Source organism: Anarrhichthys ocellatus, unplaced genomic scaffold (genome assembly GCF_004355925.1).
Source record: "Anarrhichthys ocellatus isolate YVR2014 unplaced genomic scaffold, GSC_Weel_1.0 scaffold471, whole genome shotgun sequence".
NCBI lineage: Eukaryota > Metazoa > Chordata > Actinopteri > Perciformes > Anarhichadidae > Anarrhichthys > Anarrhichthys ocellatus.
Window position 1 is genome coordinate 1 of NW_022280445.1, and position 24,945 is coordinate 24,945.

The window sequence follows — 24,945 nt, forward strand, 5'->3', positions numbered from 1 at the left end:
TGTGTGTGTGTGTGTGTGTGTGTGTGTGTGTGTGTGTGTGTGTGTGAGTGCGTTTGTGTGGACATGCGATTGTGTGTTTACACCTAAGCATGCACAGTTTTAATATTCGAACAAAAGAGTGCATGTGGCTCGTCTGAAAGTGTTGTTGAGTTGTGGGAAAGTGTATTAGTGCAATAGCAGAACCTCCTCTTGCCTGTAAGAGAACATTGTTTCTGCAGATCTCAAAGGCCAATGTTCTGGCAGACACTCTCCTGCTTTCCAGTAATGAGCTCGCAGGTTAGAAAGGTGGGATGAGTCGGAATACAGAAGGTTCTGACCTCCAGCAGAGGTATAATTGGATTAGATTTTAACCATCAGATCCTCACAGCCCGGTCTCAAATACTCGCGCTTGGTCACGCCCTCTTCATACCGACGCACAAGGCTTATTGTGGCATCTGTATGAGATGCACCGGGCTTTTAACTAATTCCAATGTAAACCCATCCGCATCAATATAGGACGCTCAGAGAAACTGCTCCGATCAACATTAACCACGTCCGTGTAGGCAGGAGGACGGATCAAACAAACACAGGACTTTCACCCAGGAGACCGCTGTCTAGAGTCCCGTGTGAAACCAAAACTCTACGCTGACTTATTTTAAGTCACGTACATAAGTTAACTTACGTAACATACTTTAGTTACATATCTGTAACGTAATGTACGTAACTTAAGTTACATAAAAAAACATGCTTATTTCAACCCAAACTGTGATCCTTTCCTGAACCTCACCAAGTAGTTTGCTTAACCTGAACCAGGGGTCGGCAAAGTAAAGTAGTCTTTAATAATGAAAGGTCGTGTTTGATACTTAAGATCTTCCTCTAAAATCTTCCTCTATGAACTCAAACAGACACAGTTCATGGAAAGTTCTATTTTTCAGACTTAGTTACAACGCTGCGGGTCTTGCTCTATCTCTCTCACATCACATTTACTTTAAAATGAACACTTACACATAAAAGTTTACTAGATTATGGATCAATAAATGAGGTCAACACACATCTGTCACTCTCTGCTGGTGACTGAAGTCTCTGTCCTACTGGAGAGCAATCAATGTTTAGTTCCTTTATCGTTTATGTGTGTGGACTTCACAATAGTTAAGAAACAATAATAAGAAAAGGAAAGTCCTCCGTTAAACGTGACTTCAGAAGGCCGCTCAATGGGGCTGGTAACGCCACCAAAATAAAAAATGTTTTAATAGTTTGTCAACTAGAATCTATTACGTTGCTGTCAAGCGCCTTTCCCTGCAGGTGGCTAATTATGATTTGCAGACCCCCGCCCTCGGTAAACTATTGTAAGCCATTATGTTGAGCACGTTAAGAGCTCTCTAGGAAGCAGTGTTTTGTGCTTTGTGGAGGATGAGACGGAAAGAGAAAATGAGGTTCTGGTGAAGTGTGGGAGGAGTGAATAAAGTTGCTGCCGTCTTGGCACAGATTATGGAGCCCCGTGTTTATTATTTTATTATTATCATAAAGTATAGGCGCAACATTAACCATCGGCTACACTATCAATGGATAAATCCCAAAAAAGAAAAGTCCTGGAAGAAAATAGAGTTTAATTCTGCGTGGACGTATTAATTTGCTTTCACTGCCAACGATGCTGGTTTAACTGAGCAAGTCTTGATATTGTTATAACAGGTAAAATAGCAATTCTTGTTCTATAATTTCATAAATACAGCAAACTATAGTTTTTGTATATATAATATAACTATATATACAACTTTATAAGCTGTGATATCAAATAGCTTCAGACAAATTTGATTTGGTGAAAAATAGGGCAAAATGGCTCTTTGGATGGTAAAGGTTACCGACCCCTGACCTAAACACCGACGCCAAGGAATCCTGACCAGATGTGCTAATGTGATGGAAAATCAGCTGGCATAAAGACAAGAAACACTTATTGTGCACGTCTTTCTGTGTGTGTGTGTGTGTCTAGACAGTCAGCTGATATACATGGATGAGACAGCATCCATGCTTGTGTTTCTGTGTTTGTCTGTGTCCTCTCTGTTACCCTTCATCTTTAGAGATAGTGCAGCGGCCCTCAGGGCAGCTGTTAAATGTGAACGGAAGGGGGTAACAAACATCTGCGTGACTCCGTGTGTGTGTGTGTGTGTGTGTGGGCGTATCTCTGTTTGCGTGTCCAGTCAATTAACCCCGTCTTTAGAGATCCCCCCCACCCTTTCGCTTCCTCCATCACCACCCCGGAGGCGGTTTTGCAGCGCCACACTTTTCACCGTGCAGTGACTTGTCGTTGCCATGGCAACAGACTCCTCTTGTCTTGTTTTTTTTGGTTTTTTTTGCCTCAGCGGCCGAGAAATGAAATGTCATTTCTCCTGGTCTGCCCACGAAATTGAACGCCTGGATTCAAGTGATACCACCCATGTTTGGAATGACACATTCACACACATACATGCACACAGATGCATGGATCGGTCAAAACCTGCAGCACGTGTTGCAGCAGTGACGTGTGTGTACTCTTCCAAACCTCTGCTTCTTTTTATCACTCTTATCTAACGCTTCTCAACTCCAGCTGCTCCCCCTATAACATCACTGTCAGACAGATAACACAGCAGCTTCTCCACCTTCTCCGAGTTTCAAAATGGCCTCCTCATCCCGATTCCGAACAACAAGCAGACCAAACACCAACTTTCTTTGGTCCAATATCACGGGCATGCCCTTTCGAAGCTTCAATTTAGTTGGCTGAAGCTAATTAAATAGTTGCACGGCAGCAAGGGTGACGCAGCGCTCTTCGTGCCCTTTGAGCTGTTGTTCTATTTGGTCAGAGCAACGCTGTGTATGCAGAGAAACGCATTTCTTCATCCCCCATGAGGCCAGACATGCCTTACATATAAATAGTTATAGAAACAAGTAAACAAAAATATGACTTTCACCCATGTAGCCCCTTTTCCTGGGCGATCAGCCACTGTTAGGGGTGTAACACAAAACTAATGCCCTCATCTGTAAAAATTGGTGTATTTTCATACTATAACTGGTTTCTACGGCCATTTTTACTCCGCGTATGTAGGTGCTTAGCTGCCAAAATACAGAAATATGACTATATTTTTATTAGAACTGAAAACAAAAAGACTCAACTGAGTCAAAATAACAGCTATAAGCATAACATCCAGTGGAAATGAATAGGCCCAGTAGAAATTAAAATAGCATTTGGATCAACTGCATATTATGTTCATTCTAAAACTGGATGTAATGAGGATGTGGTCCAGATGAATAAACATGATCAGGCTTTTGACAAAAATGGGGAAAGCTCTCGAAGCTATTTTGTATTCACTGTTGAGATGATGCCTAACTTTAGCCAGGCTTCACTATCCGATCATGATGCACTGATCTGAGATCACCAGGTCTGCACAATTCAGATGATGTTTGTGTTTTATCAGAACCTTTGTCTGATCATATCTGAATAATGTATTTGTATATTAAAAACTTGAAAGAAAACAAAATCAAAGGATGTAAAACTAAAGGGAATGTGAAAGCGGGAAATGCAACTACAAACTCAAGAAGACCCTTCCGAAACCGATCGACTGAATCATTTGTAATTGTGTTTGCTGAAGGAGAAACCCAAACAAATAATTGATTTTTAATTGATTTTTAAATGAAAGCAAATGAGAGTTCCTTCATCATTTACACTTTGCTCTCTTTTCAGCTCCAAACACTTTTTGCACATGCTCCCTGTGCACCTTGTGACCTTCATCACCTCTCACCATGCCCTCCCTCTTCCTTCCGTTGACGAGTTTGAAGTTTCAGACAGAAGTCGTGAGGGTGAGTGCACATCCTGCGTGGACTTTTAGGATCTGACGGCAGGTGAGAAAGATGGAATCAAAAAGAGAAAAGCTCTCCTCCTCCACCTCCACCACCTTCTCCTGCTGATCCTCTCCCGACTCTACAGACTGAATCCTACAGTGATCTCATCATTTCATGATTACATACATTTCGAGCCAAAGCAAAAAGTTTGTTATTATAATGTCATAAACCCGCCGGGACTGGTTTTAATTATTAAAATGACTGAGCAGTGGGATCGATTTTATTCATCATCACTCTATGAGCCAGTGAGTCATGATGAATCTTCTGAATGAGCCAAAATGAAATCTTAAAGCTATTAGCAGTACAGTTAGTGAGCCAATGTCAATGTAATTAAAGCCTTTACGAGCAGCTTATTTACTTTTGAACAGAAAGGCTGTAAAGGCAACTATTTATTTGTGAATAACCAGTTTGACATTAAATAAACTACCGCACACTCTAGCTCCACTGTGAGACCCTTCTCTCGAAAACATAATCACTCTGATTAGCTTCGTCGCGCTCGGCAGAGCAGCTGTCTGAATTTGCCCCTTTCGGTCGGCCCTCAAATGGCTCTTTCCATGCTGGGAAAATGTGCCGCTGCCTCCACTCAGCGGCGTCCATTATAACTCTCTTGGAATGAAGAACTGGGGATGATTCAGCAGACTGGTGAGGACTGGTAGAGTGAGGGCCTTTCTGCAGCCTCGCCTGTCTGAGCCAGTGGTGCCACCAAGTGGCCAGGATGAAGAATGTGAAAATGGGCGCTCCGTCCTACCATCTGCTCCTACCGAGCTGCAGCTTTCTAACACGATCGGCAGCACGCCGCCCTCACCTCTGTCGTTGCCGCTGGCATACTGGAGGGGCTTGCTCTTGTCGATGCTGTTGAAGCTCTGGCTTCGGCGGTTGAGGTTGGACGAGCCCGGGCTCCTGGAGGCCCCGCTGCCTGCAGCAGGTACTCTGGAGGGGCCTGGCAACCTGCAAGAGAGGGGTTCGGATGTTTAGATGACATATTGGGAGTTTGAGGCAGAGCTCTGCATGACAATATTAATCAGGCAGAAACATTAAAAATGACTTATTTTTGTCTAGAGAGAGAGAAGGCACTTCTGTGTTCAAAACCTGAAAAAATGTGAACCCATCCTTTAAATTTGAACGCTGGTTGGTGAGAGAAGCTGCCGGGAGCGGAAAACAAGTCTCACCCGGAACTCAAAGAGACAGACAAGAGACTCCGAGTGAGGCTTTGAGCTGTGCTGCACAGACTCTACCACCTCATCAAGAGAAGCGAGGAAAGTTTCGACTCAATACGAGTTGGAAAAAAAAGGTTCTCCCATCGTGTCATGATTACTGGCCCTGGGCTCGGCATGCGTCAGTGTGTGAGATGAAGAGAGATCAAGTGAGTGCTGTAAGACATTGTGTGCTCCTTCGTGGGTCGAGAAAGAAGGAGGCGTGAACTACAGAAGACAGGGAGAGACGTATGATGGCCCTTTATTCCTCCTTCATGTGTCGTCACTATGCATCGCTGTAACTCTACTGACAGTAAAACCAAGGCGGACGCTAACACCTACCATGGAGGTGTGTGTTTTCAGTCAGTCTCTGTAGCCTCTTACACCCACACACACACACACACACACACACACTTTGGCATAATCTTTCTCTCCCGACAGAGTCAAAGCTTGCCAGTGTCAAATGTTGATTTGCCCGCCGCAGCTGGAGGGTTGTCTCGACTCCCGCGAGGGTGCCAAAAGAATTATCTCATCAGAAACCTGTTGCTGCTCTACAATAACTTCACATTGCATTGTTTTATGCCAGATGTATTCAAGTTGTTCCAAAAACAGATCTGGCATCTGGCACACAAATGGCAACACGATTTACTGCAACTTGGATATACAGTATTTCTACTATTGATCATCATCGTGGTTTGATGCGATTTTTATGAACCGATTTCAAAGGCTGCCTTTTACCTCACAGTTGAGTGGTCCGTACCATATATATTTCATATACATGTTCATCTTTTTAGATTGCTTGTTTGCACTGTGTGACTCGACTGCGGGCCAAGGTCAATCCAATCAAAATACGTCTGACAAGAGAAAGAAAGACGAGAAGCAGTCACAAAGTCTCCCAGCTGACAGGGTGGGAGCAGATTGTAATGCTGAGAAAAAAAAAAAAAAAACAGGCACTAAGAGACGACCTTGCTTGCATCAGAGGGGCCGTGGGTGTTTCCATCCATAGCCTGGTCTTTCTAAAGAAATAACAACAGAAAAACCTTGAATAGATTCTAACAACTTGGTGTCTTTCTGCCTCCGTGCATGAAGGCTGCTGTGATGTCCTTTAGCAAAGATAATCGATTTGCTACGCGAATATGTCACTCGCGTCTGTATCGCAGATGGAGCCGAGATGTCGGAGGGGAAATTGTTTTTAAAGGGCGGAATCCTGAAGTGTTCAAAAAAAAAAAAAAGGAGAGGGGGAGGAGGGTGGAAACAACATATTTCATATGTTCCATTTTGCCTTTAAAGTCTTCACATAATAAAACTACAAGACAGAAATTGACATGAAGTATTGATGCCTGAGGGGCTGTTCTATTCCTTTGGCAAACAGATGGAGCTATGATGCAATTCATCTGGAGGTTTCGGCTTTCTCTGCCACGCTATCTATCAAACATACCACAGGAGCCAGTCGGGTCAACTCTGTTTTGTCCCACTGTGACAGCAGCAACCCGCAGCTGAGAGGCCAAGTCAATAGTGGGGCAACTCTTAATATTCCGTTTCCCTGGAGTGTCCTTTAAACACTCTAAGATGTGGGTCAGTAACGCAGCAGAATTGAAAAAGCAGGTGATCCGTCTTTGGGCCTCGCGCGCATCACTGGACGGGAATCTATTTCATACCGAAAAGAGTCCAAATAAAAGGACAAGAACTGGCATCTGTAACACACACTGCTGCCTGCTCCCTAACTTAAGTATATTAAGTATGCTTTATTTTAAATATGCTGTTAACTATTATAAATCTGATACATGAGATAGCACTGTTTTCACATACTACACACACCTGGATAAAAAGCATTTATCCCTTGGTAATGCTAATGCTATTTTACGAGCTCATCAGACTAACCATCCCCTGCATTTTGTGATGCAACGAGGAAACACAGATGAAGGAAAGATTCTAGTTTACTTTGGGTGTCTCACTTAAAAGAGGCTCAGCGACTAAGCAAGCGGCACGACGTGTAGTCGGAAAACAAAACTGCCTGATAAGTCAGTCCATGTGCTGAACAATGCAAACGTTGTTTTATACAGGCACTTGTGCAAAAATAAAATGTGCTCAAGTGCAAAAAAAAATAAAACTGACGTTGAGAAGCAGCAAATGTGCCGACATTCAGTTCCTCTGAATCTCTTAGATCCTGAAAAGATCCGACTGTGACGAGACTAGCAGACTTTATTCTGTTTAGAGATGCTGATCCAGGTCTGAGAGCAGAGACTTGCACTGAGCTGAAGAGGTGGTCCGACAGAAGGACTGGTTCATTAGCAGCCCCATAATAGAGAGAGAGAGAGAGAGAGAGAGAGACAGAGAGAGAGAGAGAGAGAGAGAGAGAGAGAGAGAGAGAGAGAGAAAGACAGGGTGGGAAAAGAGACTTTGAATTTTGATGTTCAAAAGAAATATCTCACAGCAAAGCAGAACTAAAAGCACCTACATGATCCCTAAACACACACGCACGCGCATGGATAACAGCAGCTCCAGGGCCTTTAGCTCCCACAGGTACAATCAACAAGGGAAGGAACAGAAGAGAGTGAGAGACCAAAACAATTAAGAGATGGAAAAAAAACCTAAGAAGACATGAAAAAGAACAAAGGAGAGAGTTGAGAGAATGGGAGTGAGAGGGAAATGGATGCAGATAGTGTAGCTGCAAGAGAAAATGAGAGATAAACAGTGGGAAAATGAGGGTGAGATTGAAGCAATTCAGATGGAAATTTAGAAGGAAGTCCCTTTTATCATGAGATTCTTTCATCTTCCAAAATACATGTTTGATTATGCATCGGCAAACCGGAGCCAGAGAATGAAAAATGTGACAATGATTCTGTTTTAGGACAGACTTGGGACTGTATCGGACACAGAACGCATGAGTCGGCCTGTCAGTCTCTGGCTATCCACAGCAGTTCTTGCAGAGGAGAAAACGCTTACTATCGGTTTCGGCTTTTTGGAAGTGAGGAAGGGGCCATTGGTCCCCTCACTTTAGGCCCTTGGCACAATTTGGCGTTGCAGCCAGTGTGATCCATCACAAGATGGTCTCTAGTTTAAATCCACATTTTCTACTAATCCAGGATGCCATTGAGTGGTACTATAGTCTGTATTTAATGAAAATCAATGAGCAGACTGTTGAATCATTGACAAAAACTTTACGCTGATGGATTACACAAGCGTCAAAGAGTGCGCTGATTGAGTTTGTACAAAAATGAATGGAAATCAATGGCCGATAAGTTGTAGTTAAGGAGCTAAACCTACCTCGACCTCACTGCAGCTTTCGACACCATCAACCACAACATCCTTCTCTCCCGCCTCAAATCCTCCCTCAATATCACCGGACCTGCTCTCTCCTGGCTTAAATCATATCTTACAAACAGACAACAGTTCATCAGCATCAACAACTGGACCTCCTCCACTGCTCCTCTGTCTCAAGGCGTCCCCCAGGGTTCGGTGCTTGGTCCTCTTCTGTTCATCCTCTACTTGCTCCCTCTTGGAAATATCATACGTCACACATGGTCTCCACTTCCACTGCTACGCCGATGATGTCCAGCTCTACATCTCCACAAAGGCCATCACCACTGCTACTCACTCCACTCTCACCAACTGCCTCACTGACATTAAATCATGGATGCAAACCAACTTCACTTTTTCCACTTAAAAAACATAGCCCGTCTCTGCCCATCACTCTCCTCATCTGCTGCTGAAACTCTGATCCACGCCTTCATCACTTCCAGAATCAACTACTGCAACAGTATTCTTCATGGCACATCATCCAAAATCCTAAATAAACTCCAGTACATCCATGAACTCTGCTGCTCGCCTGCTCACCCACTCCCGTGATCACATCACCCCCGTTCTCCAGAATCTCCACTGGCTCCCCGCCCCACAACGGATCCAATACAAAGTCCTTCTCCTCACTCATAAAGCCCTCCATAATCAGGCCCCCTCCTACCTCACCGACCTGCTCCACCACCACAATCCATCCCGTCGGCTCCGCTCCTCTGATGCCAACCTCCTGTCCCTTCCACTCAGGACCAAGCACCGGACATGGGGTGACAGAGCCTTCTCCATAGCTGCCCCCTCCCTCTGGAACTCTCTCCCCAAACACATCTGAGACTGCACCGATCTTTCCATGTTCAAATCCCAAATCAAAACTCACCTTTTCAGAACCGCTTTTAATGTGTGACCAATATTGTGTGTTTTACGTTTTTAGTGTATAGCTTTTTTATATGATGATTTTAAATGTAAAGTGTCTTTGAGTATTCTGAAAAGCGCTATATAAATAAAAATAAATAAATGTATTACTAAAGCTTGCAAACAGCTATGGTCCTTTAAAGGCATTACATTTGCCCAACAGTGCACAGCTGTCCTCGTAAAATAGGACCACAGAGCGGTTCATTGGAGAGAAAGAAATGAGTTCCAACAAGAGGAAGCAACACAATTCGGAAGTGTAGAAATGCACGAGAAGTGGCACCCAATAATCACCAGTTACTCATCCTTGGAAAGCCAAGTGTAAAACACACCGCACACAAAAATTCAGTGGCCGTGTTCCGCCCGTGTTAAGAACAATGAAAGTAATTTACTGTATACGAGTACAGTTGTTGCTGTTGTGGGTAGTTCCTTTAGCTCTGGCTAACGAGTTCAATGTCTCCAAAAGAGCTTAAAAAACAGTAAAAACTCCAGCACCTTGAGGGGAAAGTTCTTTCAGCCGCATTCAGCACAGTATGTGGGAGAGACTTAAATTGTTGTCCCATTGTAGGAGCGCTTAAACTTCCTCGCTTCAGGGATAGAAGAGGAGACAGTTCATGGTGATTAAAAATGACTTCTCAAATGGCAAGAAAGCAATTAAAAGTGGTAATCACGCTTGTACGAATGAGGATCGGATGGCAGCGGGGCAATGGTTACAATATCACCATTGTGTTGTGTGTGTGTGTGTGTGTGTGCACGTTCATATTTGTGCGGGAACGAAAGAGCTATTTCTGTAAAGCAGCAGCATTGAGGTTGTGATGTGAGCGGGCCGATTACCACCCACAGGCCCGGAGCTGCTGGCTACAGCATTTTTGCCATTGCTCAGTGGCGGCTGGAGAGGAATTATTTGCCAACGTTTCCCACTGCCCCCGAGCTGGAACAAATGCTGCGAGCATCAGACAACTGGACTCTGGGGTGTGTGTACGTACAGTATGTGTGGGTCTCACATGTGTGAGAGCCTCAATGCTTATGTTAACGAGACGAGAGGAAGGTCAGCGGCCTTGTGTGGGTTTGATAGGTTTACTAGCTCACGTGACACCGAAAAGAGTAGCTGAAGCCTGTGGTTCCCTGAATGCTGGCTGCAGCCTAGAGCCTGGCAACACAAAGAGTGTCATTATAATGTCTGGTGGCTTATTTAGCAGCAGCTTCTTCTGCCAAGACATGTAAAAGGGGTATTCCCAGAGGACACACCACACAGAAGAAGACTTCTCAAGTGGTGAAAGTGCTGGACTGAGGACAGATATTAAGTGCAAGTCAACTGTTTGAGTGAAAACTTTGCAGGGATCCTGGATTTTCTTTGTTTTTGTGTGATTCTAGCGACCTTTTTTTGGTGCAAAGGACTCACTGATGAGTTCATCCACTCAGCTCCTCAGCGGCCACTGGCAATTCAAATCATGTGGTCAATGTGTTTTTACATAAAGTTGGTCCTAGTTTTGGTGCGAGTCATTTCAAATGAGATACTGTCATCCATTCTTCTTACTGACTGAATATTTGCTCGCTTGCGGAATACTGGTTTGGAGGAAAATGATGTACAAGCACCGATACAATTACACGTTCGCCTAGTTTAATTATACCGAACCACCTGTGAAAAGGCAACAGAGAGTGTTATAATGAATATGTAGCACGTCTTTTCACTGTGAGGCAAGCCGCCATGAGGCCCGTCTACGCCCTGCTGCAGTATCCTTGAGCCAAACAGTGAATCCCTACCAGCTGCTCTGTAGCTGACCCTGACCTTTGACCTCCCTGAGGTGGTAACACAATATCACAAAAGCATTAAGCAAAATGTAAAAACCCTGTGAGGGCATGCAGGTCATGCAAAAAGCACTTGAAAAACACAGACAACAAAGAATCCATAAACTAAAGGCGGTACATGAAGTGTCTGCCATATTTACCTTGTGTTTTTCTTCTGTGGGGACCCTATTCCACTGTGGCCTGGAGGACTTGCATATCGCGCTGTGAGACTGAAGAGAGAGCAGATGACAGAGGGACCGTTAACACGGTTAGAGAAGGAATGAGTCCAGCGTCTTGCTGGAATTGTCTTAATCCATGCCTTAATGTAACAATGTGCGTGAGAGGAGTCGTTCAGCAGAGGAGATAACTGGGGAGGAGAAAAGAAGAAGCGCATACCGCATGCTGTACTGTAGCACGCCAGAGCACATTTCAGTTCTTTTGATGGCTCACATATGTTTATTACCACGCGCCTATGACTAAGCCAACAACATCTCTCCAGCCATTTATACATAAAACAGCTCGAGACACTTTCACAAACAAGAATTTCACTGTGGCATCGTTTGAAGAAAAACCCCAAGACCCACTACGCACGAGGCATAGGCGAAAGGAAATGCCCACGGTACCAGTCATGGTTTACAACCCAACACTCACTGTTAGTCATTCACGGAGACGGGGAATCAAGGCGGGCTGCCCCTCCGTTTGTGTTTGACAGGAAGTAGTTAAGCTACTTGTGGAGTGCTTTATGAACAAAGACATGCCTTTAATCATCGTGCCTACACCCTGTAAACAATGTAAAGTGGCAGGCCAGGTGGCGGGGCTGCTGTTTATTCCTGTGTGTAAATGTTCTGAGTGTAACGTCCTGTGCGAACAGTGTGACTCACAAACCATGTGAGAGTTTCTCACTTGTTGTCATAAACTGTGAACAGAGCCTCTATTCAAAGCTTATATCTTCTTATTTTTCTAGCTTAAATACCTCATATAACAACATATTGTTTGTGGCTGGCTTTATTAAAAAGCAAGCAAGTGAACCCCCCACTCTAAGCAATAGCATAATTTTCACTTAAAAAACATTTGGGCTAACTGCACCTCAGTTAGCATTGAAACCCATGTGGCCTTTTCTGCTGTTTTTTCACTCTTTTGTCAAAGAAAACTGCATTTTTTTACAAAGAAGTTATGAAAATAAACACTATCAAACATAGAAAAAAAGGCCAGGGTTGAAAATGTAACCAAAATATTATGTTGATGGCAGTGTTGAGGCAGGCAGGCTTAGCTAATGGCCGCTAACATTATTAGCTTAACCGACTCAGTTTGTTTACAAAAGTATTCCATTGTACATAGAAAACTCGACATAAAAAGAGTTCTAAATTAAAGAAACTAATGTGATATAGCATCAAATAACTAGCACACAACAAGTTCCCCTTCAAGTAGTTTTGAATACTGCAAGCAATTTCTTCTTGACTGTTAAATATTACAAATAAATCAGTTTATAGAGAATTCCAGACTTGTATTCATACCTTTCACAGGCTGACCCGAGACAGAAACCTGAGTTTTCCAATCAGTCCCTTTTGAGGAGGGAAGCCGCAGAAGTTCATCAACTGTAACACTGTCTTCAAACTGTCCTCTACAATGACCGGAGCAGTTGAGCTATGTGTTTCAGTTGGAGGACAGACAACCAACACCAGCAGCCTGTTTTAGACTTCCGTCTTCTCTCACAACGAGGAACAACTCGTCCTCTGTTTTGCGATTGTGGGCTGCTGGTTTGGCATTGGTGAGCGAAAGTGGACCGAGACAATAAACCACCTATACTGGGTTGGCTGAGTGACGCACTGCAGTCATCTTATTTCCTGCTCTGACTGCTTTCGCCGTGCAGTTCTTGACTTTGCATGAAACTGAATATGAATAAATGCCAACGGACTTTTACATTTTGGCTCTGTGACCCGAAGTGAATAACCAATACCAGAGAACCAACAGTACAAGTGACTCATAACATTGCTTTGAGTATAAAATAATCACAGGGACAAGAAATTCAAAAAAATATGATTTAATAAATTAAAAGAATCGCACGCCCCAGATATACCATCAGACACTGGTATCACAAGGCACAGGGTTCAGTACAAACACTGGCCATGACTTTTATAAAAAATCTGTTGATGACGCACCTAATTTCCTCTCATGCAGAAGTACAACAAAAGGACTGCTGCAGAAGTTTCAGGCCTTGCTGAGGTGATTTTCAGTCAATATCATTTTCATCATTCTGTGAAATCAAATCAGCCGTCACAGAGCGAGCCGTCTAACTCTGGGTGCAGATGCACACACCCTCTCCAACACACGCAGTCCTTCTGTATCTACACCTCGCTTTTAAACCACCCGCGATAAAGCGCAGAGTCACTGTACATTGCCAATTGACCTTGCAGGGTTTTCATGACGCGGCGTTATGCTAACGAGCTCCGGAGCAGACAGCAGAACAGAGGGGAAACAAGTTCAGGTTAGTTTCCCATTATGGCGGCGAGTGCCTTCACGTCATGTCATTAATTAACTCTGTGATACATGACACGTTGGTTAATGGTGTCTGTCGACTAAACATGTTCTTCTTCGTTTTCCAAAGCCCCTCCCCCCCACGGCCCGCACCACATTTCATCTCCCTGTGGTATGTTTTGTGCTCTATTAAATACCCTAAATGGCACTTAGCACACAGACAGGACCTGCTTAGACAGAGATTAATGGAGCCTGTCACACTCTAAAACGCCTTTTCAGCATTTCGTAGGAAAAAGGGGTCGAGCTTAAACTTGTGCATCACATTCCTCTTGAAGCAAAGCTTTTGTGCTTTTGCTTTCTTCCCCCCCCCCTCACCTACGGGTTTATGAAATGCAATGAAACATGAAGGCAATGGTATAGAGTCCCCAGTCTGGAGTGCTCATCCAACTCACAGAATTTAAGATCTTTCCAATGTGGAAAAAGAGACACCAGAACACATGAGGGGGCAGGATTTAGGACTAGGGAAAGGGGATGGGGTGGAGGTGAAGAGGAGAAGAGGGGGGGTTACAGTCTGTCACGTTTGATCCAATACAACATACATCAACAGGGCCTCCGTTTAATAGCCCACGACACTGCGGTGCACATGCGAGCGATATTGGATGCCTTCGCTGTCCTATTAAATGTGAGCGATATCAGTTTCAGCTTGATTGTAGCCGCAGCCCTGAGGGCAGACACAAACTGGTAGGTTTGATATCCAAAATGGCGTGCGCTCAGCCACTACAGGCCAACGTGATGACAGCAGGTAATGAGATGTCATCCAACCTTCGTGTCGGGGGGGGGGGGGGGATGAATACAAGCTCTTGTATTCATCTTGCACCTATCATGTGACCAATATAAGTCGCCCAAACTTAACTTCCAAAAACATGTCATTTTGGAGTGTCCTAGTGTTCTAAGGGTTTAAGGTGTCAACAGTAAAACCACAACATCCCTAGTCTTAAGTAGAGATCCCATTCCAGAGAAAACTACAAAATACGATGTGTGCCTACGTTAGCTGGTACCAAACAATTTCAACTAATAACATCATGGCAATCTAAAACTTTCAGCGACAACAAAGGTGTGTGTGGAGCCACAGTCCTCTGTCGCTCTGTATCAAGCTCACACACTAAGCCCAACATAGAAAACGTCAGTCAGGGAAAGATCATGCTTCTAAGAAACAGTGACCGTTTGCAGGACATCGGATGCAAACAGCGGTGACTTTGTCGTCGAAGTGAAACGGTTTGTACGCCAAACCATCCAACCTGACCTGTGAGGTTTTGATGTGCTACAGCAGTATGCCGCTATTTACTTGCCTAGCTAAATTAAAAAAGGTAATTTTAGTATTTTTCAGATGAGAGCACTTTCCAGGATGCATTAGAACATGAAGTGTTGCAATACAAACACATAACTAAAATGTACCAAGCATGTATCAAGCAACATAACAAGAGTGTCAATGCAAACACACACATGCAGCACAAAAATGGGTATTTATTGTGTAGTACTACATACTACTGATAAAATACTTTTATTAAGACTTCACCCTGACAGTATCCCACGACAAAGATCAGGAAAATATCCATATCTATGCATTGACAACCTATGACAGCTTAACACAAATAAATGAAAACAGCACAAGTGGAACCAAACCATTTACCAGTTCATGATGCCACCAGCACTAATCCGTCCTCCTCATATCAAGCTAGAACAGTACCTAGGAGACGAGTCGGGCTTGGCCAGGCTGTTGGCTCTCCCGTAGGGCAAACGACTCTTCCTGTCGCGGGACACGGCGGTCGGCAGTCGTGAGGAGCGCCGCATCAGGGGGTCAACTTGTTCGCCCCGGGACATTGCGAGTTAAAGAGGGAAGTTTTCGCTGCGCCCTGCCAGTGCCCGGGCCCCCCTGCCTTCTAGAGCACCGTCAACCTCCCGTGGCTCCGGGCTGTCGCAATCTGTCTAATGGGGAGTTCCCCTCGGACACACACACACACACACACACACACACACACACACACACACATCCCCTGCCCCAGAGAAACCAGTCAGGCCAGCAGGTGCTGTCTATAGAAAGCTCCCCCATATCCCGACTGTAGATGCGCACTAGGCCAAATGTGTGTGTGTTAGGGTGTGTGTCTCCGCCTCTGTGAAGCTGCGAGGCAGATAATTTGATAATTTAAAAAGCTTAACATTTTGAATTTGAAAACATCCATTCTCCTGGCTTATCTGATAGCTTATGATGTTACTCAGAAATGCTTAATCTTCGGGGTCGGCCGGGCCTCGCAGGAATTCATCACCGTGGAAAATTGGAATTAAAAAATATCTTTTTTTTTTAATGACTACATTTAATTACATTTCAGTGCTTCCAAAAGTGGGTGAAAAGCAGAGGGAGTGTGCGCACCAGCCAGGCGTGAGGCCTCAAACAAAAGGAACCTAAGAAATCTTTTAAATGATTCGGAGTTGACGGCGCGATATGAAAAGTGCAGAGAAAGCAAACTTGGACAACAGACATATCATCACTTTGTGCAGTAGTTCGATGCTACTTTACATAAAGGAGATTCTTCAGATGAATTCAATTCGACACAGTCTGGGTGAGACAAGCAGCATACATTGCTCAAGCAAATATGAACCTATTCTTTTTTACTTACGCTTACTCTTAAATATTGATTGGAAACAACTTATTCCACACTGTCTGACAGCATCATATATAGTCTGTATCAACTTGTTCCTGCTATTCATTAAAGCTATATAATCTTTACAATGTGTGAAATATTCAAGATTACATGGCTGCGTCGTTCCATCATATTGAAGTATTCAAGCTGCGCCATTTTATACTGAAATATTATATATTATATATGATTTCTTTCTGCTTTGGAAAACTCTGTGATCTCCGCTAGAATTCAAAATAGACTTCTTTGGGTTTAAATGATGTCTGACGGCACAGCATGAGTTTGTGATGACAGACTGTACCAGTGAGTTAGTTGCGTTTAAGAGGTCAAGTCATCTCAGAATCTGTTTAGGATGGATTCTTTTTTCCTTGTGTGTCAAAAGAGCAGCAGTAACACTGCATTATAAGAGCTTCCCATAACAACTCAAAACTCTGCATATCTTGAGAACCATTCATCCAATCTACTTCACACTTGGTGGGTGTATTGATGGGGACTCAACGGTGTGCAGAGACACATTTGGTCCAATTTGGACATGCGACACGTCCAATATTAATAAACTTGTGCAGCAGCGGGGGCAGAGCTTCAGGGTCGAGCGTGTCGTCCGCAGCGGGCCTTTAAAGGTCGCTGGTCATTGACTGCAGTTCACCGCTTCTGCTGGATGCTGGATGTACTAAAGGTACAACCGAACTCTTCTTTGCTTCCCTGGAGTAAAACGAGCGATGAGCGGATCTCGAGTATTAATAGAGCCAAGCAATAGTTTCCAAATAGGCACACGGCCCAAGCGGGCACTTGCTAGTTATTAAACCGCCGGAGTCCATTCTGACTCACACTTAAGGCAAAATTCCTCTATACCTCCAGACATTTCTTTACACAGGTTGTGTGATCATATCAGTGCAAGATATTTGTAATCCTTTCCCTGATTTTCATAGTCTTGGAAGTGAGCGAATTTACTTCGGCCCGGTGAAAGGTTGAATGGCGCGGACATCCCCAAAAGCTCACAGATTAATGGCTCACTTTAACGCTGACGGACAAGGGCTGAACCTCTGCCCTCGCCGCCCATGGCCCCAGTAAAGTCACCCTCCCCAGGGGCTGATAAGTTAATCACGTCTGAATGTTGGAGGCCACAGCGGAGGTCAGAGGGGTCTGTTTGGAAATGAACTGAACCACTTCATAGGAGTCTTTATTGAAGTTTTTTTCCGCCATGAATTTATATGTTCTCCCATGTGTTATTGGAGTCCACGAATATCTCATCGAATAAGACCTCAAGTATCTCTCAACCAACTTGTTGTCGGACTCGACCTCGTATTTTGTGATGGTGAACTCCTGTAACGGCTTTAACGGTATGTGTGTGTGCGCTGTCTTGGCATGCTTTCCAGGACTGGACTGTGTGATTGAAACTTCACTGTTTGCTGTGGACAGTATGTGTGCGAGAGGGGTCTCCACCTGTTGTGGCGGGGGGGAGTGTGGGAATGGGAGGCAGCTGTGCCCCTAATAACCCCCTCCCACACACACACACACACACACACACACACACACACACACACACATATACAATACACCGACCCCAGCGCTACCACCTCCTAACTTGTCCAAACAGTGGCCAAAGCAATCGACAATATCATCTTACCCACATGCCCCTTTCCTCAAGCGCTGGGACTAACTGCTATTATTGCGCACACACACACACACACACACACACACACCACTGCCAAACAGAGCGGCCGTGCAGCAACTCGAGCCGGTCGGGGGGAATGCTGCTCATGTGTGGCATGTCAGGCCTTCCTTTAGATGCTCTTCTGGGCCTGTTCTGTCTATTTACATCACACAGGGTCAGGCCTCCTTTGCTTTTACTGCATTTTAGTGCTTAGCTGCCTGTTTGACCAAGACTTCCACTGCACCATGCACATCTTCATATTATGAAGTTCCTCTACTACCAAAACTCAATGTCCCTTTAAAAGAGTGCTCTGCAGATTTAGCATTGCACTACAGCTACATTGAGAAATGTTGAAAATTTTTTGCGAAGAACCAGGGACAAGAGTCCGGTTTTCGTGCAAATGTATTGCACATTTTAACAGAAAATCGGCAAAAGACAATGCAAAATGAATGCTTGTTACCATCCACTATCCTATGCAACTATTAGGAGTTGGTTTCATGGAGATAAGCAGTAGGTGGTGCCAATTCTCCATGCGGGAAACCGGTTTACTATTGCAGAAGAAGAAGGCGCAACAAGACGACATAATTAAAAGAACGCCAGTCAAACCTAGCCGTTTCCCCCCTGCTTACAGTCTTTATGGTAAGCTAAGCTAACAGGCTGTAGCTTTGTTTTTAACAGACAGAGATGAGAGCCATATTGATCTTCTAACTAACTGTCAACCAAAGAGTGAATAAGCAACTATGCATACATTGTGAGGCTAGGACTGCATTCTAAATCTAATGTGAATCTGTCCGTTAGTCAGCTTGAGTCCTCCGTGTCAAACCTTCCATATGGAGGTGATGCAGCAGAAACACTGATGAGAAACATGTTCCATGAAGGCTGTTATTCATTTCACACTGAGAGACGGTCATATCCAACAAATTCCTGTTTACAAAACCTCTAACTGGACCTAATTAAGCATCCAAAAGCCATAAGTCAGTCGACCCCTCTGCCAGCAGAGATCCTAAAAAAAAAAAATTGGTCTGCTAATTCAAAACAGTGACATTAACCTAACCTTCTGGGCTCCATCTGCCCCAGACATGAGACCCAAGCCGACACCAAACTACTGCAATGCAACTGTGCGGAGCGCAGCGTACCTGGACTGCATCTCCTGCGTCTTGAGGCTGCCGGCGGACGGCGCGCTGCTGCTGGTCTGCTGGCTGAGCTCCACCAGGGACTGGTAGTACTGCTGTTGCTGCTGCTGCTGCTGCTTGTAGCGCGACAGGATGAAGAAGAGGCCCAGGATGCTCTTCAGGTTGCCATTCCTGATCTCTGCGGGGGCGAGACAGGGAGGGAAATGTCAGTGATGTGCCGTGGTACTTGTGGTGCTGCTCCACCATGTACAGGGATACATCTTTACCCTGCATGGAACAAATGCATCTTCTTGGTATGAAGCCATTTCTGCGAGTGAAAGTAGTGCAGGACTTTTGTTTGTTTTATCCGCCTGGAATGAAAGCAGTGTCCCGTGACGCTTCAAATGAATATTTTCCAAACCATTTATTGTATCTTTCAAACACTAAAGTGAACACATGTTTTAAAAAAAGCCACTCGGGGATAGAGCGGCAAGTGCAGCTGCTGTGCAGCAGGCTTATGAGTTTTTTAAGAGTAATTATACACTGGCTTTAACTAGAAGAGATACTGATGTGCTGTATATAATATGCAGAGTTATAGCATTTAATTGTATATAGCACGAGGTAACACTTACTGTGTGTTGGAACAGTTTAGGCCACAGCTCACGAGGAGAATCAGTTGTCATAGATTCCGGTCTAAAGCGTCTGTTAACACACAGCTGGTTCACTTAGGCGTGAAGCTCAGCATGGGAACTGCTGCACTGGTGTTTAACTGGCTGACGTCTGGTGTGAGGGCACGTCTGAGGCCAAACAGCCAAAAATATACGACGGGAACTTCAATTACGCTTCTGCTTTTGCCACGAAATGAGGAACTGATAGTGTTTTTTTGGTGCAGTGAAATGATATAAATGGATAAGATAAAAATTCAAAATGATACCAGCTGACTTGGACTTCACTCCATAAATGACAACTGAAAAGAAACAGTAACACGGATAAGGGGCGAAAAGACAGATAAAACACAATAACACAAAACACATTAATGTAAAAAAAAAAAATAAACTCAAGTCTAAGAGGGAGATTGAATTCATTATTTTTGATGCAGCAGAAACTGCAGCTCTGCAGATAAAGTTACATTTAAAAAAATGCTGAGCTTGCAACAAACAGCGAGGAAAAAGCCCCTAATCGATGGGCGGCTCTGTCTGAGGTGTTCATGTTTATCATCAACAGCTCCTGAGTCAGAACTCACACACGCAGCCGCGGTGGGATCCAGCAGTCGCAGAGGCGGAAGAATTGATCGCTGTGGCTAACGCACCCATTTGTGAAATGGACTTTTCGGATCAAAACCCTCAGTGGGAGCTGGCACGCGGAGGGGCAGCGGCGGCTGACGCAGGCTTTTTCGCTCCATTTTTCAATTTGGCGAGGCTCAGGCGTTCTCCCCGGCCATCCGTGGCTACAGTGTGCCGTTTGCAAGCTGTGAAAGTTAGAGAAGAGTAATCTCTCGGGATTTTTTTCTTTTGCATTTTCTAACACCATGAGGCGGTAATTTATACGGGGCCTTAGAGAGTCTGAACAGCAGCATTTTGCTGGGCTTTAGGGAGAGACTTTGTTGCAGATTCAGCCGCCCCAAGGGGGCTGAAACTACTGGCAACTGGTAAAAAGTAACAGAAACGATAATGATAATGATGCTACTTCATCCATCGCAAAGGGGAAGTTGCCCTGGACGGTCAGGGTCAGAACAGCACAGCACATTTGCGTCAGTTGACCTGCTGTCACCTGATCTTCGAGCCACCTTTTGATGTTCCTACTAAATGTAGAATAGTGTTATTGTCAGAAAAACTGCTGTTTTATCTTGTGATTATTTTGCTTTTGCTGCACAATGTTGGAAGAAGAATTCTCTGCAGTTGTAAAGCAGGACGTATGCAGGGTTTATGCATGAAAAGGGACTTTGAGAAGTTAAGCATGAAGTGACTTTCTGCCTAAACTTCAAGCACTGTAAGGCAACACAGACAAGAGAGCACCACACTGTCCTTTTCCTCCAAGAAGGATGTAGGAGAGCTACGAGCACTTTGGATGCTTTTTCCACAAGGTTTCACCTTTTGCACCCTTTTTCAACTTCCTGAGAGTTTTTGAGGAGAAGTTGTGACAGTCCGTGAGACTGCGATAGGACATTGCTACGGCTGCCACAGACCTTTCATCCCCTGAACGGAGGAGGGCTGTTGCCGCTCTGGAGCGGTGCGGAGGACAAGTGTTTCTGCTTGGCCCCCGCTCAGAGAAAATGTGCCTTTGCCGCTGGAGGCCTTTTAAGTGGTTGCAGTGGTTTTATTCAATCTTTTTTAAATTATTTTTTGGAGAGGTTAGTTATTTCATTCGTCACAGAGGACTTTGGAGGAGGAGAAGGAGAAGTTCTAGCATGGTCGGGTAATAGGAAGAAGACTACAAATACCCTGTGAGCATTTATGACATATTCTGTCTTTACCTTCTTTAATCAGCCTTTCTTTGGGTTTAATCCCCAGACAATACACATTCAGTCAGGGCCTCTCCTTACAACGCCACAGCTGGTCGCGTCTTTGCTTCCTCCGCTGCACTCGGATTTCTCTGTGTAAACTTGCTTTTAATTCATTTGTTTGGCTTCCATTTATTTCCAAATTAGGTCTTCAAACAACTATCGTTCCAGTGTTATCTTTTAAACTAATTACACAGCCAGTTTTTTTTTTTTTTGCAGCTAGAAAGTATCAGCGCTACACTGAGCTTTTCTGGTCAGAGACCAAGTGCGCACCCCCTGCTGACCCCCAGCACCAGTGGCCCTAATGAAATCAGACCCACTTCAAAAAAGAAATGGACCCACTGAGATCAAGCAGGAGGGACTTTATTGCGGTGAGCAGGTCATTCTGTGGGCTGCCCTCTGGCTCTACAACCAATAAGAGGCTGTTCTGCTATGGCAGAGACCCTTCAGTGGAAAGAGGCTTTAATGACCTGCTGTGAGGACCCCTCACTGTAACCCATTATCAGATGCAGGAAATGTGTGTTTTGGAGCTTTACACCTGCTTTTTAAGGCTGGTAATGGCAGACTGAACTTCCTGACGATAATTATCCCATTTCAAGTAGTAAAACATTTTTTTTATTTTCTGGTGGTTTAGATTTTCTGTGCTAAGGGGCCTTTTTCAAGAGTCTAGAGCCACACTACTGGCCCTGCTGTACTTGTACAGAGCGGTGCTTGGTTTCACAATGACAACCTCTCTGTAGGGTTACGTTCTGTTCTTGCATTGGAAAAAAACAACAACTGTGCCTCGTTTTCATTACGGCCTGTAACCTCCCTCAGCGGAAACGTCTGAGGGGGAACCATAACGCTCTTCAGCATGATGGGTTGTTCCGGAGCTTCGGTTTACAGCCTCCCAACCGGAGAGATGCAAGGCAACTTCTAGAGAGGTTATTACAATAAGTAGGCTCTCTGAGGAGAAGGAAAAAAAACATGTGCCTGTATGCACATCAAACATTCCATTTTGAGTTTCAAACCCACGCCTTGTAAAAAGATAATAAAGGCCACATATGCCAGCCAACAGAATCTGGAGAGCAAACACGGCCTACAGAGAAAGAGACCGAGGCCGACACGGGCAGGGAGCGAAGGAGAGAGAGACGGGCAGAGGGAAGTGAGTGATGACACGCGGCAGCAACAGTGATAGACAGAGTAACCCAATAGCCCATATATTTACAGCGAGTCACCCTTGCTGCTTTTAGTGCTGCAGGATTTAGAGCTGTCGGTCAGTGTGTCAGCCTCTCAGGCTATTTCTGCTGCTGGAGAGGTCAAGGACACGCCCACCTCTTTAAGCTTTTAAAGGGGAGCAGAAACAACATGGGGTCTGCGGGTTCTAAATAACAGCTGGGGACATTCTCGGTGGGTATACTTGAGACATGCTTGTACTAGTTCTCAGATCACTCTAGATTTTTATAAAGCATTTTTACACTGTAAACTGTACAAAACATTTGTGCCTCTTTGAATCAAGATACGCCACTAGGTTCCCCTTCGACACGTGTCAAAGCTCCAGAAGAGCAGCATTTGTTTCACATCTTGACCCTGTAGGGTGGTGTGGCTGAGCGACAGAGAGAGAGCCAGGTGGATGTGCTCTGAGCTGATCAGCTGCTGGCACCGCGGCAGAGAAGAAATTTGTGTCGTGTTAATTCACGTGCAGTGTCACACACACATACGCACTCCCTGGTGGGGATGATGAGTTTACTGCTTCCTATTGAATTGAATGCATGAGAGACGGAGGACACATTCCAAGCAACCTCACTGAAAATACAGTACATCGCTACCAAGTTGTATATGGGCTAAAAACATGGAAAGTTGACATTTACGTGGTTTTCACAGGACAGCAACTATTTGCTCTCCAGTGTGGGCCGAAGCTAGCTAATGTATGACTTGTCAGGTGTGGCCTACAGGTGTCGAATGGGACACGTCACACGATGTGATGCTACACGCAACACTTTCGATAAGCTCCTTGGCATGCAGTGAAAAAAACAAACTGACTGCAGTTGGATTCATTTAGGAACTTTGAGGGAACCTCATGTTCCTCCTGCAGAGTCCAAATCAAGTGTAAAAACAAAATCATCACAGATCGTTTGGTAACTTAACTGTAATTTCAGCCCTGGCCTTGTGAGACAATTTTTAGCTTATCGTTCAATTTGACATGATCCGTGTTCTGTACACCCTGATGGTCGGGGCGACGAATCCCTCGCTGGAGTTGTTTTTTTATCCTCCCACAATCCACTCTGATGCCCTAATGATTGCCTACACTGCCGTAGTGAAAGCTGGAGATGGAGAAACTGTGCACCCTGTCACGATACCAACGTGGTAAATTCCACTGCCGTGAAGTTTAATAGTGTGTCTTGGAAAGGGGCTTCGACCAGCTTTTTTCGAAGGTATTCGGTCCTGTGGAGAAATGGAAAGCTACCCGCAGAAGGTCGGTCGGCGCTGGAGCCGAGTGAATTTTCCAGGTCTAGAGATACAACAGGGAGATCCGTCTTGTGCCGCTCCCTGCTGATTTAATTATGAGTTTAATCAGGCCTTGAATGATGTGTTGTTTATTCGTCTTACCTTCAGCCGAGAGCCCTTGCACGTTCACTCCTCTGGCGTCCAGGAAACTGAGGCAGGCGTCCACATTCTCGATCTGTGGAGGAAGACGGCAGACACAGTCAGCACAAAAGGACACACACGTTGAGAATGTGACCATGCTTAACATTCAGCGAGCCTAAATGTCTCGGGGCGGAGGGCCCCGAAAAGGACGGGGACCGTCGGCCGTACCCGCCCATAAAGCCCACCATTGTGTGGCTATTGCCCGACCCCCCCGCTCCACCCTGGGACCCGGTTTGCGTGGCATACTGACTGCAGTGTGTCGCCACCTACAAAGCCGGGGGTGCAGCCGGCTTTTGCATATCTCACACACGCCCATATATATATATATATATATATATATATATATGTACAGAGGCAGACATACATAAATTCACATCCACACACAAACTATAGAAACACACAGAAAACAACGTACACATTTGCACATAAACACAGGTCGTGCGGGTCAGCGGGGCTCACTTGTGGCCTTTAACAGCGTAGTCAATATGTCACCTCGGCAGCATGGATTCAGTTTCACAAAGTCCCACTGAGGTCGCAGTTGTAAGGGGGATTTTTGCATTCGTCGACTAGAGGGTGGCTTCATTAGCATGTCGGCGAGCCGCCATCGCCCCCACAGGAGCTCTTTTATAACGAGGTCAAAGGTCGGAGCGCTCCCAGTCAGTGCAGTGTGCCAGGGCCACACAAAGGGCAGGCCGGGCAATGCGGCCAGACATCCTGCGGGAATGATGATTCATGAGCTGCGACTCCGCTCGGCTCTCTCTCTCTCTCCCTCTCTGGTTTAAATGCTCTCTCACTCAGCGTCCCTGTGTCTCTTTGTTAGCGACTTATAGCAGCACTACGATAATGAGTC

At 44.9% G+C, this 24,945-nt stretch overlaps 1 protein-coding gene across 2 annotated transcripts; it reads right to left on the minus strand.

Moving 5' to 3' along the window:
• Positions 1-1,715: 1,715 nt before the first annotated feature.
• On the minus strand, positions 1,716-24,320 carry LOC116401470 (neuron navigator 3-like). 2 transcript variants are annotated; one of them, XM_031879880.1, is made up of 4 exons: positions 24,057-24,306; positions 18,992-19,166; positions 11,192-11,260; positions 1,716-4,797 (listed from the first exon to the last, which is right to left on the minus strand). In XM_031879880.1, the coding sequence occupies exons 1-4, from the start codon at positions 24,199-24,201 to the stop codon at positions 4,446-4,448; spliced, it is 741 nt and encodes a 246-aa protein (XP_031735740.1). In that variant the 5' UTR covers positions 24,202-24,306; the 3' UTR covers positions 1,716-4,445. The 2 variants fall into 2 exon arrangements, with proteins under 2 accessions (XP_031735740.1, XP_031735741.1); XM_031879881.1 differs by lacking the exon at positions 11,192-11,260 and having other exon boundaries at positions 24,057-24,320.
• Positions 24,321-24,945: the final 625 nt, after the last annotated feature.